General features: G+C 36.4%; 4 protein-coding genes and 3 long non-coding RNA genes across 8 annotated transcripts; 2 read left to right on the plus strand and 5 right to left on the minus strand.

Annotated features, from left to right (window-relative positions):
• Positions 1-4,578: 4,578 nt before the first annotated feature.
• Positions 4,579-6,152, minus strand: LOC118433649. Its single transcript, XM_035845801.1, has 6 exons — positions 5,920-6,152; positions 5,513-5,851; positions 5,215-5,436; positions 5,000-5,152; positions 4,805-4,932; positions 4,579-4,707 (listed from the first exon to the last, which is right to left on the minus strand). Exons 1-5 carry the CDS (start codon positions 6,136-6,138, stop codon positions 4,864-4,866), a joined length of 1,002 nt encoding a protein of 333 aa, XP_035701694.1. The 5' UTR covers positions 6,139-6,152; the 3' UTR covers positions 4,579-4,707; positions 4,805-4,863.
• A 340-nt stretch (positions 6,153-6,492) lies between these two features.
• LOC110862684 lies at positions 6,493-7,480 on the minus strand. The gene is made up of 2 exons (XR_002549211.2): positions 7,333-7,480; positions 6,493-7,253 (listed from the first exon to the last, which is right to left on the minus strand). It is a non-coding gene; the product is annotated as an uncharacterized LOC110862684 (long non-coding RNA).
• Positions 7,481-8,548: 1,068 nt separating this feature from the next.
• On the plus strand, positions 8,549-9,273 carry LOC110862669. The gene is made up of 3 exons (XM_022111884.2): positions 8,549-8,649; positions 8,732-8,829; positions 8,898-9,273. The coding sequence occupies exons 1-3, from the start codon at positions 8,599-8,601 to the stop codon at positions 9,247-9,249; spliced, it is 501 nt and encodes a 166-aa protein (XP_021967576.1). The 5' UTR covers positions 8,549-8,598; the 3' UTR covers positions 9,250-9,273.
• Positions 9,274-9,498: 225 nt separating this feature from the next.
• LOC118433637 lies at positions 9,499-10,586 on the minus strand. The gene is made up of 3 exons (XM_035845788.1): positions 10,271-10,586; positions 10,036-10,203; positions 9,499-9,953 (listed from the first exon to the last, which is right to left on the minus strand). The coding sequence occupies exons 1-3, from the start codon at positions 10,334-10,336 to the stop codon at positions 9,813-9,815; spliced, it is 375 nt and encodes a 124-aa protein (XP_035701681.1). The 5' UTR covers positions 10,337-10,586; the 3' UTR covers positions 9,499-9,812.
• A 103-nt stretch (positions 10,587-10,689) lies between these two features.
• On the minus strand, positions 10,690-12,135 carry LOC118433634. Its single transcript, XM_035845785.1, has 5 exons — positions 11,949-12,135; positions 11,811-11,877; positions 11,574-11,735; positions 11,348-11,488; positions 10,690-11,270 (listed from the first exon to the last, which is right to left on the minus strand). The coding sequence occupies exons 1-5, from the start codon at positions 12,089-12,091 to the stop codon at positions 11,046-11,048; spliced, it is 738 nt and encodes a 245-aa protein (XP_035701678.1). The 5' UTR covers positions 12,092-12,135; the 3' UTR covers positions 10,690-11,045.
• A 729-nt stretch (positions 12,136-12,864) lies between these two features.
• LOC110862690 lies at positions 12,865-13,761 on the minus strand. Of its 2 annotated transcripts, XR_004833478.1 has the most exons (3): positions 13,743-13,761; positions 13,345-13,444; positions 12,865-13,281 (listed from the first exon to the last, which is right to left on the minus strand). It is a non-coding gene; the product is annotated as an uncharacterized LOC110862690 (long non-coding RNA). The 2 variants fall into 2 exon arrangements; XR_002549214.2 differs by lacking the exon at positions 13,743-13,761 and having other exon boundaries at positions 13,345-13,463.
• Positions 13,762-14,812: 1,051 nt separating this feature from the next.
• LOC118433636 lies at positions 14,813-15,759 on the plus strand. Its single transcript, XR_004833480.1, has 4 exons — positions 14,813-15,127; positions 15,193-15,260; positions 15,505-15,580; positions 15,667-15,759. It is a non-coding gene; the product is annotated as an uncharacterized LOC118433636 (long non-coding RNA).
• Positions 15,760-20,264: the final 4,505 nt, after the last annotated feature.

Consider the following 20,264-nt stretch of genomic DNA (forward strand, 5'->3'; position numbering starts at 1 on the left):
CCTTCCAGAAATCATCAAACTTTTTGCATTATATTTAGTTTTTTCTAAGGTCAGGTAAAAAAATATAGTTACAGTTACACCTTAGTATGCATTCACCCCCCCCCCTTCGAAAACCTTGACCGCCTTCTACAGTCAAGGGGGTGCGTTTTAGAGAAAAAATAAAGAGACCAAAAAATCAATTACGGACATAATCTAGAACCATCCTAAGGGATTTTTCGATATGACCTCCCAGAAAAAAGTTTTGATGGTGGTGAATGGTTGCATATCGCAATTTAAGTATGAAGGGGCTACCTACATAGCGCGGTATTTAAATTTATGAAACATCGCCCCCATTTTAATATAAGCGGAAGCAATAATTTTGTCGATTGGTTGAGAAACCAGTGACTTTTCCCTATAACGAATATCCGAGTGGTTGCTATATAGTAACTATATAGTTATACCCTCGCTATGGAGTCTTAGCCCGTGTCCGGGCTTATGGGACCGTCATGTCCGTCCGCAAACACGATAGACTTGCAATTTTACCATATGCATATTGGACAAAGTTATGAAACGAGTTCGAAGGTGGGTGAAATCGGTCAAATTGGGGTGTCATCTAAGTGGGTGGGGTGCTATGCTCCAGATTTAAAAATTGTCATAAAAAGTTGAAATTTGGCATACAGATAGCTAGTGGCTCCTAATGGTAAAAAATGAATTCAGATTGGAAAAATTTTCATCCGGTGGGACCCGATGGGGTCACCCATACTGATTTCTCAACATCGTCAAATAGAGTTGTAATTTGGTACAACGGCTTCCAGTCGCCCCTAATGGAAGTGGAATTGGGAAAATTTGTATGTGGAGGGACCCTTTGAAGTCACCCACACCTTTTAGAAATTGTCACCAATGGTCTTATATATAGCTTTACACATAATTCGAAGATCAAATTTGCGTGGGTTAGTCATATTAAACTTGAAATCTTTCAACTGGCACTTCTAAAATAGTTTTTTACCTGACCTTAGAAAAACTAAATATAATGCAAAAAGTTGATGATTTCTGGAGAGTCACGCAGGTCACCTAGGTCAATATAATTGAAAACCACCCTGGGGAATATGGTTGTGAGTGTGTGTGCCAAATATGACCTCAAAAGGTCAAGAAGTACGGTCACTATAGTGTAAAAACCAAATATTATGCAAAACGTTTAGTAATTTCTGGAAGGTCACTCAAGGGACCTAGGTCAAATTCCTTGAAAACCACCCTGGGGAATATGATTGGCAATGTGTGTGCCAAGTTTGACCTCAAAAGGTCAAATATTAAGGTCACTAGAGTGTAAAAACCAAATATTATGCAAAAAGTTTGGTAATTTCTGGAAGGTCATTCAAGGGACCTAGCTCAAAATCCTTGAGAACCACCCTGGGGAATATGATTGGCAATGTGTGTGCCAAGTTTGACCTCAAAAGGTCAAATATTAAGGTCACTAGAGTGTAAAAACCAAATATTATGCAAAAAGTTTGGTAATTTCTGGAAGGTCATTCAAGGGACCTAGCTCAAAATCCTTGAGAACCACCCTGGGGAATATGATTGGCAATGTGTGTGCCAAGTTTGACCTCAAAGGTCAAATATTAAGGTCACTAGAGTGTAAAAACCAAATATTATGCAAAAAGTTTGGTAATTTCTGGAAGGTCATTCAAGGGACCTAGCTCAAAATCCTTGAGAACCACCCTGGGGAATATGATTGGCAATGTGTGTGCCAAGTTTGACCTCAAAAGGTCAAATATTAAGGTCACTAGAGTGTAAAAACCAAATATTATGCAAAAAGTTTGGTAATTTCTGGAAGGTCATTCAAGGGACCTAGCTCAAAATCCTTGAGAACCACCCTGGGGAATATGATTGGCAATGTGTGTGCCAAGTTTGACCTCAAAAGGTCAAATATTAAGGTCACTAGAGTGTAAAAACCAAATATTATGCAAAAAGTTTGGTAATTTCTGGAAGGTCATTCAAGGGACCTAGCTCAAAATCCTTGAGAACCACCCTGGGGAATATGATTGGCAATGTGTGTGCCAAGTTTGACCTCAAAAGGTCAAATATTAAGGTCACTAGAGTGACTAAAAACGAGACCCTGTTTTTTAGGCGATTTGTGCGGGATCGAGCCTGTCGTTGTGCGCGCATGGCCTTGAGATTCGGCGGGGTAAGGTTATCTTGCTGCCACTGTAAAACAGCATAATCCTCTCAATATTAGTAAAAAATATTTTTATTTTTAGGTTAATAAAATCTGTGTGTAATGTGACGCTATTAAAAATCTGGTAGAGTCACGTATGCAGGAATGTGTAGATGTATGTACATACGTACTCCTTACTGAGTATCGATTTAGTAATAACTTTGGATTGTATTTGTTGATTTGTTTCAGTGTGGTAAAATTTTCATTCCACTCTACTTCTCTGACATCTTGAACTGCTGTAGTACAATAAAATACGTAATAACCACGCTAACGATCTGAAATTTCACACAATAATTTGATTGCAAAATTTTTTGAACCCAAATGTAACATTTTTTACACTTACCGATGTAACATTTCTCCTACTCACAACAAAATATCCTCCAGCATTCAATTTCAATGGAAGAGCATGCACTAATCGGTCGAAATTATCCAACTACATATTTTTTCGAGATACAATTTGTATTCAAATTTTAGAGCAGAATTATTATTACTTTGAAACTCATAAATACTTTTAATTACATACCTCTCGTGGTTCAACAATACTGAAATTTGACAAACTTCTGTCCCTCGCAATGGCTATCTCCTTCCTCAACTGTGCATACTTTTCTTTTAACATTTCCCCCACACTTGTAATCGCAAAAACCCGAAATGCTGCTGTGAAACATGTTCCCTGAATTACACAAGTTCGAAGGATCCTACTTGACCAGACCAGGTCGGAAAGTGTAGCGATATATATCATGCAAACGCTCGAACCCACCGCGAAAGCCAGGGAAATGGTAATGCACGGACCAACAAAGGACTCAAATGCCAATACGATGTTCTCAATTTGTATGTAACGGCTACTTAGCGTGACCCAAAATGTGTCGTCATTAGCTACGTTCAGAATTGTCCACGAGATTGACTTGATTCTGCCTTTGGATTTTGATTTAATAGTTTTGTTGCTTTCAAAAGTTGGTTCCGCTGAGTAATTCCTACTTCTCTCTGTAATCTCATGAATCAGGTCGGACAAAAATTCTGAGATGAGATTTGTGGGAAAGAAGATTTGCATATGCACGAACCAAATGCTGTACTCTAGAAGGATCAGTGCCGTCAAGTAAATGACCGCATAGCCCCACGGTGCCGGCTGATAGCCACCAATTAGCAAGAGAGACAAAAATTCTACTGTTTCTCGTAATTCACTGTAACAAAAGTAAGCCCAAAATGTCAGGTAAGTTAAGGAAAACAGGCTGCACAATAACTCCCCGATCGTCCAGGAGTTAAACAGTTTAGCTTTTGGCGTAGGGTGGCGTGTCGCATATTCTTCTAGAAGAGTCGCTACCTTGAGGAACTTGGCCGTCCGGAGGGTGACCAAGAAATGAGTGATTATACCAAACGTATTTAGCAGGATGAAACCAGCGTTCGTCGTAAGGAGGTCGGTGACCGAGGTGCTGTTAGTTTCGTTAAATCTGGTGCGATCCTTGGTCGACAGTGCGACAGGTTCGGGGACGAATGCGGCACAACAAAGTTTTATGAAGACGCCGATGGTGCAGCTACATAATTAATTAAGAGGCAAAACGTGACTAAATTTCAGTTAGGTATTTAAGTCATATGTAAAATACTTACTTACCTAAAGAAAAATGACCAAGAAAACTTCTTGGCAGTGAAATCCATGAACAATTTTCCCGTTTTAAAACCACCTCTCACCGGAAATGAACCAGTCAAATAGGAAAATTTGCACAAGTATTTCAATCCAAGAAAAACATTCTGCATATTTTGTGGTGGATTAGTAAGAATTTGTGAGTTGGTTACAATGTTTTCTGTAGATCTGACCATTTTTGAGGCAATGAAACTATAGATTCGAGACCGATAAGAATGTGATTATTAATTTACAGTGAAATTACTTTTACTTATTTATTTGATTTCACATGGCTGTACCCTGAATTATTCTATCGGAAAAATTTCTCCCAAAAAACTGGAGATGCTCCATGGAAAACTATGTAAGACCAGCGTCCAATAATATTTCTATATACTTGCTGGGTGATGTGCAATTACGTTGTGCAAATATTCACAGAGTGGGCGAAGATGCAATGTCGACATAATGGAATTGAATCGATAACTTTTCTACGCGTACTTTTGGATAAACAATTTAATAATGGAAGATTGAAAGTAAATTACAAACTTTCATTGCAATCGCCCTCTGGCGAATACGCCACGTGCTTAATATTCGAGTGATTTCGATTGGCGAATTTTTAAAATCTCGCAAATATGTTGCTGTACGTACCTTTTCTATACATTGTTACAACAATAGAAAATGTACAACGGTTTGAACATTTTTTTGGCAGAAAAATTGAAAATCCTAAGCCAAAACGTAAGCATTATGGAAAATGGAAAATCAAATCCAGGTAGGTTGGTTATCAACAAATGAGGATTGTTTTTATTAAATCTGAGATCTTAATGAAACCTTCAGCAGATCAAGGTTTCTATCACTCTCCTTTGATTTTAACTAAATCCCAACCCCCACAAGTAACCAGAGGACCCTATTTCAAATGAAAAATTAATTATCTACGTATTATCTTGTCATTATTTATTGATGCGATTGATTTGATGGTGTATCTAAATACAATACAAAAGTACCAATTTTGGAGTTTCTCACTAATTGACAAGTGCTTAGGATATATATGCTCGCATAAGGTTTACTGTTTATCTGAGGACGTGGAGAACTGTAGCAGTATAATAAAGTATGTCACTGCTGTACTGAAAATCTGCACAAAATTATTATTAGATCGTAAACCTAAAAAATTAACGTTATTCACACATTAATAATCTTACTGAAACGATAAATCCATAAGAAATCCTGAATTTGAAAGCTTTAAGTCCGAGCGGATTATTTGTCATGTTGGGTATCATTAATTGCAACGCTCTGTTCTCATTGTAATCGGGATCTTGTTTTTTACGGGAAACAAATCCTTCAATATTTTCCAGCTAAGTGATTTTCAACAAGTGAATTTTAAGTAGCCACTTTTTTATCCGTTTAAAACACTTACACGATCAGCTCCTTGAGCAGCAAATCCTACAAATATTCCGAAAAAGCTGACAATTCCAATGACATAGAGGCGATCCCACAATTGCTTTTCCGAGTCTAGCACCGTCGTCAAGGCTTGACTGAAAAATGACAGCGTGTTCACTATTGTTGCCAGCACCAAGACCCCCAATGACTCATTAATGTCACCAATTAGCTGTACTATTATGTCGTACATTTCAATGAACTATTTAGAAAATATGGACATTCATTAAACAGCATCATCAATATTCCTTTATAAACATGTACTCAGAAATTAATACCTTTTCACACGGCAAAGAATTTTTTTCGTCTTCTAAATAATCTTGTACCTCGTCTCCAATCCGTTTTATCACGTAGCACGTCAAGAAAGAAAGATGCAGCATTGTTGTAAAACGGAAAATCGAATCGTAAAAAAATAACAGAAATACGAGACTTGGACATATCACTGTTTGCATCATGTCCCTCAAAGCTGTGATATCTGCTGTAACGTAGCGTAGAAGAACGACAGGTTCATCATAAAACTCTCGTCGTTTTAAGACACTGAATAGTGGATAATTCAATTCCCCTCCAAATGTTACCAACATGCTCACTGATAAGAGTGCAAACATTTTCGCAATGTTCTGTAAATTTCAGAAATTATTATTAACTTATTTCTCACTTGTTGAAGTATGTATTTGTTAAATATTACCGAAAAGCTGTACCCAGTATGATATCCTGCCCCTTTAAAACAAGAGTGGTACAAGAAATCCAGCCCTTTTCGTGATGTCCAACATAAATGCAAAAATACGAACATGCTCAAAGTGGGTGATAGCGCTGTTGCGATTTGATATAAAAGAGGTGGATTTTTTAAAACGTGTCCCACGTTCTGTAACATGATCCAATTTTGAGAGAGTTGTTTGTAAATCATGTAAATGTGGAGGACTATGCAGAGGACCTTGGTTGAAAATGAATAATTGGTAATTTTTCTGCTCTGATAGTGTCAAAAATTATTGCACACCTTTTGAAACCTGTTTGACACGACCTTTAGAGAATTGTCTTCTATTTTCATGGAACATGGGGCGAGTAAAGTGTAGTATGCAAATTTTGAGAACGCTTGGTAATAAAGAAATGTGTATGAACGAAAGGATGGTACAAAATTAATTGTGTTCCTCATTACGAAAAGTTTTTGGTTAATTTTGTACACCATTTTCAACGGAATCCAGCCTATGCAAAATCCTTGACCAAACTAAACTATGTACACACACAAACTAAACTCAACCAGCTCACTTAATTCATTATTATTACAAGAATCAATACAAATACATCAGGTAATGCATTAACGAGAAAACCTTTTTATACATACGTCAAGCACCGAATTACTGTACAAGGGCGTCAAATTGTGAATCTGTTTATTTATTGTAGAATAATTTTGACTTCACCACCTGAACCTAACAAGCTGTTATAATTATCAAATAATTTATAGTAATGGATATCAACTCTCTTTTTGCGATTAAGTATGTATTTGAATCGAATTATTTTCAATCTTATTGAATTTTTTGCTTAGCTAGTTACAAATTTATGTACAAATAGGAAGACGAAAATACGAGACTTCGTCTATCCACTTACTTATAATTATTTATACCTATCAACATCTCTCACTTTCTGGGCCCCGGCAATCACAGCAGAAGCAGGTCCCCCCCATAAACCATGGAGCTTTAAAACTGTCACGTCTTTCCCAATGTCCATTCATGCTGCACCAATTGTCACGTGTTTCCCATGAATTATGCCAGCATCGGGAAAGGCAAGGGCCCCCTAGGTGTGGAGGCATGTAGTAGTCACAAGTAAAAATGATCGGTCTGTCATTGCACTCCTGTTGCGTAGCGTTGGCAATGACCACCGTAATTTTATTTTCAGGGATGTACGGAGTCCCGCCGACGAAATAAAAACACGAGAAAACGAGAGGGATTATCCACTTCATATTTTTCAGGATTGTTGGTAGTCGAAATGAAATATGTAGATGTTCGGAATATGGTACGAAGAAAACTACAGAATATAATTTGAGTATCAGTCGTCAACCGGTTCTATTTCTATAAATGTTTCTTGAAAATTATCAAATTTTTACCTGTTACTGATGTCAACATGTACTGGTTTGAATAATTTTAGCTTCCTCGGCTTCTTCCGTTCTGTTCAGGAAGGAGTTAGGGATCTCTTTTTATACTGTGGCAATTCTGATGCGTCGTAAAAAAAGCTTGAAGTGTTCATATCCCATGACCATTATCCAGAAGCTTGATTACATTAATTTACGGTGGATAAATAATAACAAATTGAAATGGACAACTAAATATTTACCGGGACAATGAAATATTATAGTAAAGCATACCTGAAAATTACACACTTTATAAACATCAACAAGTAACATATCCATTGCAATGGCCCACGTTGACTTGTTTATAAAAAGCCGAAAAAACAAATATTCATCTATGTAAACCTAAAATTGCAAAGGATGAGTATATGAAATGATACTGAAGTTGAGATTAAGAGATTACTCGTTCGTTGCTCTGTTCCACGTCAACATAATATATACTAAATGATGTACATGAGTAATCCAAAAAAGCTAAGCATAAATTTAATGTGTATTTGGTTAAGAAAGGTCAGAGTCAAAATATTATCATTGATAACTTAGAAAAAACATCTATTGATTTTCATATAATATTTTACCAATGACCAATGAACCAAACCATGCACCTGCAATTAGGCATTACCAATCAAATTGATTTCCACATACCTTCATAAGTAATTACATATGTTTATATATGTATGCATTTAGCGTTTTCTAGCGTATTAAATAGGTATGTTTTCATTGTTCATATATTTTTCTTTGAAATAAAGATGTCAAATGCAGATGCAAATATGTTTATAAGTACAGATGTATGTATGTATAAGCAGCGTCTGTACCTTACACAAAAAAATATATTAGGTAATATCAGTACGGAGCTGTCTTATGCCTTACAATGCACTAAATACAATGCACTAAATGTGCAGTGTTTTAGTTTGTATTATTTTAATATTTTCATGAAAGACATGTAAAAATATATCGAAACAAAGAGAACTTAAACAACTTAAAGTGTGAAAGCCTGCAAGATCCGTAAGCTATTGATTGTTCTGCAAGGACGTAGTCATATGGTAATTCGGCCAATAAAAACTTTATGCATTAAAAACAATTACTTTACATACTCACGTCACATTAAGTTTTAGCACAAATTTGCAAAGTGCATTCTTTTACATGCATATGTGTGGATGTAGATTGATTTAAAAACTTGTTCCCCATTAAATTAAATACTTAATAAACATTTCTAATCCACAAGTTCATTATAATACCACCGTCAATATGGGTTGGACGCTATATTTTTGCTTCCTTGTTGTCATAACATTGTCTTCCGTAAGTCGTCTTCGAGGGACGCAATTTACTTTGGGAAGTTTATTTTTAGAGGAAATACAACTAATTAAATTTACTTTGTTAGGACATATTTGTCTCCGGATCAAGTTATCATGGGAACCAAGCTGGTCAAAATTCCCGAGCAAAAAGAAGCCTTGGACTTGCTCCCACTACTTTTGCTGAGTACGCGCATAAATTTATGTATCTATGTCGACAACCTTATTTTGCAAACATTTATACATATTTTACAGAAAAACTCTGCAGAAACGTGCTCTTCGGGCCCATAATAAAGTCAAGGCTCATCCCCAAGCGGCCCACCCTGCGTCTCAGGCTTCCTCCGATGAGATAATCAAAATAACTGCCCCTTTTTGTAAAGAAGAAGGCATCATGCTCATCCAAGGAGAGAACAATTACTTCATGAAATGCAAGATTAATCCCGTCACGGGAGGGTACTTTCAAATCATTTACGTCTGCCCGTCCGACATGCATTCCGTGGACGACACTTCCAAGTGCATCCCTCCACCAGATTGCAAGGACTGTGCTGCCAAGAACGCCGGAAGTGGAGGTGCCGAGGACATTTATGGGAGTGCGTTTGGAAAATGAGATCATAAAATAATCTGTCCATGTCACTTTACATAATTTATATATTTGCATGGCATCAATTAATGATATATTGATTTCAAACTTGACATAAAAGGGGAGATCTTCAAGACTTTCGTCTTTTACTGCATTGCTACTTACGAGTTACTCATATGCATGCAAAACTGAAACTGCAAATCCTCTAAACTTTTAAAAGTCATAAATACATACGTACATGCACTTAAATTCAGAAAATTGAAAATCCACGTCTACATATGTATGTGCCTATGTACTGAAATCTACATAATTGTCGAATGCGGATCTTGCATCGCATCCGAGTATGTCGGCGGAGCACTGGGTAGGCGAATCAACAGAAGATCAATATTCCTAGCACGATATCTTTGACTTGATGAGCACGCCACTGCAGATTCTTCCGACCTGACGCCAGGCCTCCCGGTGGAGAGACGATCCAAGGTGTAAATTCCGTGAGCAACTGCCAAGTGTATGAACCCATTAAGAATTCCATTCGCATGTATCCAGCACAGAGTAATTTTTGATTATTTTAATATCCCCCTAATAAAATTAATTTAACCTACAGCGACGTAAATTTGTAAAGAACTCATATGCTTGTTATCATTCCAATCAGTGCTCTTTCCTCTCTCAAGGGCCAGCATCAGAATAGAACATAATTGGTGAACTAATCCTCCAAAGGTGAATAGCCCAATCTCCTAACAAGTAAATTAATGGCTTATCCGTTTGTCATAATAATTATGCATAAATACTTTTAATTCTTAAGATAATTGTTTTTACCATATTTTTCATATCGCTGGATGAAATCTTCCAAATGAATGCATCACCCACGAGAAAAGTGAAATCTATTATGAGCAAGAAAACAGCGACGACAAAATAAAGGACGGTGTAGGAGGAGGCTCCCTCCCAGAAGAATGGGATCAGTGTGACGATGTTTGCTCCGATAACCTGTAATAAAATTAAAAGTTAACCCACCCATTTGAAATAAACTGGACACGTCAAATTTTAAGCTCACCACTGTCACAAACTTCATTTGTTGCACGGTGTAGGAATCAAAATGCACTTCAAATGTTAATTTCATTTGTAAAATCTAATTACGAATTGGTCAATCAAAACTCGGCGAGATATGAAGAATAATGCACAATACATACATACATATTATTTTGCTCAAAGTATGCAATTTTGTACTTGGGTAAAAATCTCCCACATTAGAAAGTGGATGATAGCATAAACTACTTTAGAATTACTGTATGTAGGGAAATAAATATTTTGCAATGTAGTTGAACCAATGGCTTCGGTTTCTTTGTGGAGTGTAATCAATACCCAACCGATTTTTGAGATATGCTTCGAGACAAATGATTGTCACATAGGCTCAAATTTATTTTCCATGTATCCTCGTTAAATTGGAACCTTCCGTGTCCAGACAAACCCCTCTTGAATGCAAAACTTTTTCACGCAGGCATCATCATGCATATTTTATTCGTATGTATTTCTTTGTACCACGTTTGCCAGCTTATTCAAATATAATTGCAAGACTAATTTGCGTTGTTGATGCTAAATTTTGTGACGCACATTGTGACCGATGGTTGGTCAGACATGATAACCTTGTGTCTTGTAATTAAGGTTTAGCTTTTCACAATAGTTCCATAAAACTAATGACAATATTTCTAATAAATTGACATTGTTTTTAATGCGTTCTTACTTTAAAATACTAAATGATCAAATTGCCAGAACTTGATTGTGTCATGTAATTAATCTCCAAATTAAATAAAAATGCAGCTTTTACTCTATCACATGAATTGCGTAGGTTGGGCTTGCACTGCATCAGCGTACGGTGGGGGTGGACCCACTTGTGCGGACGAAATTGTGTCCGTACGCCCAATTCCGTAGATGACATGGATCGGGCTGCTGGCTGCCAGTTCTTCACAGTCGTCGTTGTCTGACCTCGTTCCTGAGCACCGATACGTTCTAGCAGCAATTATCAGGTACAATATTCCATTCAGTATTCCAATCACCTGAAATTAATTCGTCATAAAGTTAAAGATGCATGGTTAAATTTTAAGCTAGCGGTAATTAGATTCTTCATGCATACGGAAACATATGCTGTTATCGAGTTCTTCATTGTGTTTTGATCATATGAATATGACCCCTCCCACCGGTTGCCCTTCAGAGCGACCATCAAGATGGCACACAGGATATGAGCTAATCCTCCACAGAGGAAGAATCCCAGCTCCTTTACAGTAATAAATACACCATTTTGATATATCCTCCCCCATGTACATACATAAATGTGTCATGATTTTGTGTTAAATACTCACAACGTTGTCCAAATCAGAACAGTATCTTTTCCACCGACACGCCTCCCCCAGGAGCAGAACCAAAGTGAGAGTGAGTGACAGAAGGGTGAACGTGAAAAAGAAAATTGTTGGTGGACCGCTCCAGCAGAATTGGACCAGCGAGACGATAAGTATGCCGAGGATCTGTGAAAATTAATTTTAAACATGAACTGATTGCTTAAAATGAACATAAAATTAATTACATGTCGAATCACTTACCGCTGCTAACAATTTCATTTGTCGAATGGAAAAACATGTTATGTCGATGTCAAAGGTGAACTTCATTCTGTGAAATTGAAAATTTTTGTAATTCTTAAATTTGCCTACGACTTAATCAATCGGTTTAAAAATGCAGACATAAGCGGATGCAGTGGAGGGTATGGATTCCGACTGGCCATCCACTGAAGCTTAGGTGTCGATGGCGTCTCCTTGAAATTGGCGAGAAGGACAAAGTTAAGTTCGCGAAAGTTGCGTGTGCAAGCACTTGTGTATTTGAACATAATCGATATTTCGTAGTTTGAGTAATATCATTTTTTTCTAAATTTACATGACTGATTGCGTATATATGTATGCATGTATCATGATATTTAATGAGAAACTTCCGTGCATACACCAACAAATGTTGGAAATTGGTCAAAATTTGCGAATTTTATGTAACGAAAGAATACAATACTTGTAAGTGTACTATTTTAATCAGTAAAGTGCATTGCAAATCATTAGAACGAGACGTTGCATTTGACGAGCAGAACTAATAGTTCACACAGACTCAATAGCATATCTCATGTCTGATTGTAATTGCGCTTCATCTTTTAACTTTGGCTTAAGATAAACTATTTAAATATGTGTATAATCTACACATATCATACTTAAGAATCCGCTTGCTACCATGTTTATGCACCCACTGTTCGAAATTTGAACTTCTATTTAAATAAGTACATGTGGTTGTGATAACTAAATGATTGTATAAATATGAAATACTCTAAACCCGAAACTTTGTGGAAGGTCATTCAGTGGTGTCGTGCTTTGCCCTTCAAGAAGGTCAAAAGTAGATACTTTTCTATTCTCAAAAAGTTTTAACTTTTATGCAATCGATCGATTTTTTTAGATAGGGAAATTTCACCTTATTGTTTCTGTTCTGATATGAAAGGAGACATACTGCTTGTACATAAGTATCTGAGGATAAATTAGCATGAATTGTAAAAAATTCAGAAACAAAGTAAAAATTTGTCACACTTCAAATGTCTATAAAATAATATGCCAACTTATGAAAAAATTTCAATTTGAAATACATTTATTTAGAAACTATTTGAAACCAACATGCGAAATATGTTAATTACAAACAGTTCCATAATTTAAATTTGAACATAAAATTTCAGAACAAGTATTGTAGCGTTTGAATGATTCAAACTTCAACTAGTCCATAATTCGTCATCCAATCTCTAAATTAGTGGAAAGTCTTCCCTATTGGGCGACTACTTTCCCTTGATCCACTCCTGATACTCGGCCTTGTTCATTTTCACCTGCTTCAAGCTTCCTTCTCTCCACGAATGGAAATGCGATTTCGACCCTTCGCTCGAAACTGGTTTTCTAATCGGTCCGCAGAATGACACGGCTGGAACTGGAGGTCGGTGAAGGATAACCACAATTCCAAATGGTGGTCCACAATGACGCTTCAACAGGCTCATCCCTACTAAAATTCAACCATTGTTAGCTATGTATTTCTTCTTAATTTATATTTTGCAAAAATATGCACCTTTTCAAAGTTGATTTCCAGTATTCTTTATGTAATTAGATTTTATCATTACCAGCTCAACGAAAGAAGACGCTGTGCCGGTCCGTTCCAGCGTCGTCTGCTATTTATTCCCGAAATAAAATTAGAATAATAATAATAACAAATTTAATCCGGTTTGAGAATAGTGTTTTGTTCTCGTATCGCTTTAGCAAAGCCGCAACTACGCATTAAAAATTTGCTTATCAATTCTAAATTAGACGTATGTATATGTAATTAAAGGATGTGATGTAAGCTTACTTATTTACTAGATTTGATTAGTATTTGGATGCTCACATCAAATATCAACTAGTGTCGTTTTTAATTAATTTCAAAGTAAATGCCACGCTTCTAGAAGAATATGTAAATAATTAGCAACTTACACTTCATTTATGATTTACTTGTCACGTACACGGATCGAACCAGAGACCATGCAATCACACACATGGCACGGGTAAAGATCACCGTATAAATTCAGACGAATTAGTTACACACTGGACCGATAATTTTATCCTGGTATAATTAATTATTGCAAATCACACACTTGCATAAAGAGTTAAATAAAATAGTGGATGGGATTCTGAACAAATATTGAGTAAGGATCTAATATGATTTGACATAGAAAAAGACCAATATAAGCAAATTATAGAGCAAATAGGTTGCATTAAAATGGCAATAACTCCATTTACATACATTCAAACCTTGTTTTTTTCAAGGACTGAAAGCAACTGCATATACAAATTTTAAAATGTTAACTAAGAAATGTTACCTTATATGTGAAGCACATTTAAAAATTATTTCTAAAATAGGTTGAACCATCAACATACTAATACTCTTTAATGAGAAGGTATACAGGTTTCTAACGATTTTCTTACATGAGGTTGTTTGTGACTAAACTAAGATGTTCCCAAAAACGGAATTTCGTAGTGAGATAATTGCAGAATTTGTAAAACTTTGGGACCCATATGTAGGTTCATGAAAAATTTCTGGTCTCAGCCCAAGTCACAGCTTGCTGTGACTCATGTCCACAATAGTCCACATAAAACATGTAAGATGTAGATTAAAACATTTAGCATGTATGGCACAAAGGTTAAAAGATGATTTATATTAATTGAAAAAACTAAGGCAGAGAGATATGTATCTATGACAAACGTTTACATCCAGATTTTCATGTCAACGGGGACGTGCAGGGCAGAGTGTTGTGAAAAACTATGAAAGACATGCTCAAGCTGATGCTTAATATCCAACTTTATTTCTCGTGCATATTTGCATAGCTGAGGTAGAGAATCTCATCTTCATGTAGGAATGTAGTGAGTATGAATTCTTTGGTGGAGTGACAATCTGGGATGAGAGGTGAAAGTGGAGTTGAAAATAATGGATGGTCCGAGTTGTTGCCAACCTGTTGCTAACGAACTCGGTCTGCGAAATGGACGAGGTAGGCCGACATTTAGCAAGTTTTGAGTGAAAGAAAGCCGAACGGAAGGACAGAACTGGGTCGACATTGGCGAAAGATCTTTGCTGGGAGAAACTCGATAAATTGATAATTTATGCCCACGCATCTCTATAGGATTTTTGCCTCTACATATTTTCGGACGGGAAGGACGCCGTTTTTATCTCTCCTCGTATTTACTCCTCATCACTCGCATCGGCCAACTGGACACATTTTCTGGATTTTTACTTGTTGCATCTCTCAAAGTATAAAAATATATACTTTCGAAAATTCCATTTTTTTAAGAGTGACATAATTGGTAGGATGAAGCTCAGAAAGGTTTGTACCGAACATGTTATATAAAATATATTTTCCTTGCATAATATTGATGTTTCCTTGTGCAGTTTATCCAGTTTGACACGAACCACCACTACCCGAGCACATTCGCAGTGCTATTTCTCATCAATATGTTGTAAGTGTCAAGGTCATTGTAGTTAGTTACCCATTGTACTTTAGTCAGGGACCGCATGTACATAAAGCATCTGCTCCGACGATTTGACCCTATCGATCACATGCCTCTCAAAGTCTCGAATTTGCAGAATAGTAAAATCATCCAGCTAATTAGTTGTCGTACCTTTCAATTTTTATGAAAGTGTACATTCCTGACGCGATGAAGTCATGCAAATGCAACTAATGAATATGTAATCTTTTGCTAGCAACCAAAATCATATTCGTCAACCGACTTGGAAATACCAAACACTCTGGATGACATACACCAACAAGTGTCACCAGGTAAATTTCACTTCTTACTGTATGTTCTACATCATAAAAGCTATGTGAATATCAAAACATTTTTTCTAATGTTACTTTTTTGACAGATTTGAAAATGGGGTACTTCATCATGACCAAAAAGTTTTTTATTTTGGAAGACGGGTGAAAGTCGGGCAAAATCCGGGAAGTTATTTCCGCAACCATTCAAGTGATCATTGCCATCCTAATTTTATGCAGCATGAATATTTATGATTTGATTTGAACGTGAAAGGATTAACAGACTTCGTACATTTTTACTATATTATAAATCACTCAACACATTTACCTGACTTTTTCCACACATTTGGATAAGAAATTATTTGCCCAAATTACCTAAACGTAGACACCCAACATCTACAAGTTAGACTTGCGAAATGAAAAGACTGCGTAATTTGACTAATTCATTTAATGTTAGTTTTTAAGTAATTTCTTTTGGTCATCTGTCAAAAATTATCTAAAATCGTAGCAGTAATAATTGTAGCCCAGTTAAACAAGATCTGTAAACACAATCAGTCGAAAAATTATGTATCTATTACCGCTTGAGATTCATTGAAATGGAATTTCTCATTGTATTGCAAATATGTACATATCTATGCATATGTACATACATAAATTTGTACATATGTCGCTGCAGCCAGGGATTCGATGCGTGTGTATGCAAAGATCTTATTTGTGTAGCTGCTGCTGCACATCAAGCAAAATATTTTAGCTCAATGTTCAGTATAGACAAATTTTGACTAGAGAAATGTAATCTTTTGGTCAGACAAAAATATGTACAAATGTCACAAGTTTGGAAAATACATATCGGAGCTTTTTAGGATCTGTATGTGATCGATATCGCAGAGGACCGATGGAAAATCGCGGGCGCTAGGATCCACGATGCAGGGAATTAGCAAATGGTTAAAAGGAGTAATTTTACTGCTTTTACGTGCATCAAATGTAGAGGTGCATGCAGAAACTGTGCTAGGTGTGATGTGAGTCAGGTCAGTGTAATGTAATCTACTACAAATTGTAGTCTACAATGTACCATGCCTGGAATTTCTTACCCCACCAACCGCAATGCGGGGAGAACACTTGGAGAAAATACTGATTTTTTTTTCAATAGGGACAGATATTCAACTAAAAATTATTAATAAACCGTAGTAACGTTAGAAGTAGCTCACCCTGTCATAATGATTTGCATATAACTTTCCACCAAAGGTACGAATAAGTCGACAAAATAGATTACAACTCTCATAGATTCTTGCACCAATAGTGCAATATAAACGGAAAAATATTTTTTTTAAAATCCGGCATTATTTGGCACCACTATGCAATATTTGCGACCAACGGGATCATTTTGCATTATTGATGCGTATAGTACTCCAGTTCCCAATTATTTATTGTAAAATTTATATATATTTTAGCGCCAATGGTTCAGATAATCGAACAAATAGAACAGAATTTTGACATAATTTTTGGAGGGGAATAGATGGCCTAATTGTACGCATTATTTTTAATAACCAATTGCTCGCGTACTAACGGTGCTACGTATTCCAAAATTATAGTCCTATCTCGATCTATTCGCTGAATTAACTTGCACCATTTGCATTAACGATTGTTTGATACCAGTAGTCCTGTAAAACTGGAGCAGGGACTTATTAATTAGCATCAATTGATGCAAAAAACTAGTGTGAACACACAGACAGACAGACGGACACGAGAATTCAATAGCTCCCGTGCTACGCAGGGTGAGCCAATAATGATAAAATGAACGATGATGTTACTCAAATCAGTCAATTTACATCACATCGACCTTAGCAAGTTAAAATCATACTTTTTACACATGATAATCATAGAAATCAAATAATTAACAGAATTCAATTTAATATTGACCACCTTCAGTGTAGCAAAAAAATTGGAAAAAATTGAATTTTCCCTGTTTTCAGAGAACATTTGAAAATTAGTGGGGAGAACACTTCCAAATTCATGTAAGAAATTCCAGGCATGCTGAATGTACACTATTAAATCATAAGCTCAAGCAAATTAGTCTGGATTTTAAGGAGAGACATTTGATCGATATCATAGAGGACTTGATAGGAAATCACAGAGAATGGAGACAAAAAATGATTTCGAGCTATCTAGAATCTCTATGTGACTGATATCGCAGAGGGACGGATGGAACTGACAAGGCGAAGGCAGTCGTGTTCGATAGGATATCGGCATTAATTTACCCATCGAGATGCATACATATGTTTTTCACATGAATAATGGTTGTTGTATCTAATATCATTTTACGTAATTATATCTGGGGACATCAATTTCATTTTCTGGCTTCAAAGAGCCAACAATCGGAATTTCAAATTTCGAACACATCGTTTCAGTTTCTAAGGACAGAGGTGATGGATGGATTGAGGCGCATACCAATACATAAATATGCAGCAGAGGCACAACGCACTACGTGTACTGATATAGACTCTATATTATAGAGTAATAAGATATTAAGAAATGCGAGCATCTCCAGTAATCAAGAGAGTACAAAAGCAACACCCCTAAATGGTAAACCTGATAAGACCCTGTTGTTACTCGTTAGTGTTAGAATTTTCAAAAATTTTGAGATTTGAGTCGAATTTTGTTTTGTATGTTACACTATTGTTATTCGTATTGGAAACAAAGCTCTTGCTTGGTGACAGTGTACTTACTACGTGTAATTTCTTATGTTTATTATTAAGATATAATAAATTTACGTTATCCAATTTTTGTATTTAATTAAATGATGAAGTTTCAATAAATTAAAACTAAATAAGGGTGTTAAAAAGTCCGATCCCATTTTTCCTTAAAAAAGTGAAGGCTAGTATAAAAAAAACTACCCGTGATACTTACAAAAAATGTTCGACATATTTACCTTAGTATTTGGTCTTGTTACCATTTACTTTAACCATGCCCTCAACTCTTTGTTTAAGGCTCTGTGCTAATTTTTCCAATGTGCCTCTGGAAATCGAATTCCATACATCTTGAACTTTTTTTTACTAGCTCTTCCCTCGTCCGGGGTTGTGGCTCTTTGTATACATTTTCCTTAAGTATGGACCACTGGTTCTTCAGGGGATTCAAATCTGGGCCGTTAGCGGCCCACACCCCCTTGCTCCAGACCGTTGAAACTTGCGTCTTGATGAGACTCAAACTCGCTTTTGCTGTATGGGCTATAGCACCATCCTGCATGAAAACTATTTTTCTTTCATTCGGAAATATTTCCTTGTTCCCCATGCTATCGAAATAGATAGGTAATATTTTTTCCATATAATGCTTTGCATTGACTGATTGGCCTTTTGGTATGATATATGTAGAGGGGTCACGCAACGTGCACAAAATCCACCCGCTACCATAACTTTAAGCCCGAATTTTGGGATCGCTCTTGATGGTACATCCGATTTGTTTTCTGTCCTGTAACGAACATTTTGTTGGTTCAATTTTGGATATAGTTCAATAATAGATTCGTCAGTCCAAAGGATGTGACTGCGCAATTCTTCACCAAGTCTTTTTTCACTCAAATGGGCACTTTTCTGAAGGAGTTCTTCAAATTTCAGACGGTCATCGATATATTTTTGTGACATGAGAGGTTTTTTTGGTTAGTTTGTAAGCTGTGTGACCCCACTTCGTAGTTTTCACAAATTTTTGCACGGTCACACAGTTAATTTGCTTCTTCTTCTCTTTATAGCGTTTTGAGTCATTTAACTCCCTTGCTCAATTACGTAATGAACTACCGGTTTTCTTGCAAAGTCTGTTTTTAATCATTCTTTTTGTGGTAGGTGACACCTTTCTGGGTCGCCCTGGTCGCTTTTTGTCGTGGACAAAATTTTTATTCTTCCATTTCCAAACAGTTCTGCGGCTGCAGCCCAATTTTTGCACAATTTCTGTAGGTTTAAGCCCCTGCTGATGCAATGTTTGTATCTCAACTCTAAGATGCTCATGACTTACACGTTTAGTTGTTCCTCCCATGGTAAAAATTTGAAATAAATAACTTCACTGGTTCAAAAGTTCCAGCTGAATTTGTAACAACCACGCTCCAAAAAATGCATGGGATCGGACTTTATTAACACCCTTTATGTAGCATATTTATTTGCACCAATAATACAAAATCAATTCTTAACCTCAAATAAACTTTTGTTAGCGAAAAACTAAATTGAATCAAGTATTTAAAAATGGCCCATCCTTGCGATAACTGAACAGATGAACACGATCGAAGTCGGGATGACTGAGGTGACACTACTCTGCGTTGTCTGTTCCGTGTGTTGGGGTCGTCGTTGTGACTTCGGGCGTAGTTGGAAGGGGGTCGTCACAGTGACCTCGGGTGTAGTTGGGAGGAGGGGTCGTCGTTGTCTGCTTTGGGTTGCACAATGGCAAGTCGTTCTGTCGTTTAGTCACCACCTCTCCGGAAATGAGTAAGAGATCGAGTCCAACATTGCAATACCGCCATTTCCTCCGTTCCAGGACAATGTCTAATTTCTAGAGGACACAAAATATAAAAATGGTGCAATTTTTTGGAATAATTTGTTCTATTAAATTGTTAAAAAGTTAAAAAAACAAAGTTGTTTTCAAAATAACTTCAATTAAAGGTGCTAAAATAATTTATACATTCGTGACTAAATACAGTAGCACGTTAAAACTTTAGCTTATAATGGGGGTACTC

This window comes from Folsomia candida, unplaced genomic scaffold, assembly GCF_002217175.1.
Source record: "Folsomia candida strain VU population unplaced genomic scaffold, ASM221717v1 Fcan01_Sc065, whole genome shotgun sequence".
NCBI classification, from domain to species: Eukaryota; Metazoa; Arthropoda; class Collembola; order Entomobryomorpha; family Isotomidae; genus Folsomia; species Folsomia candida.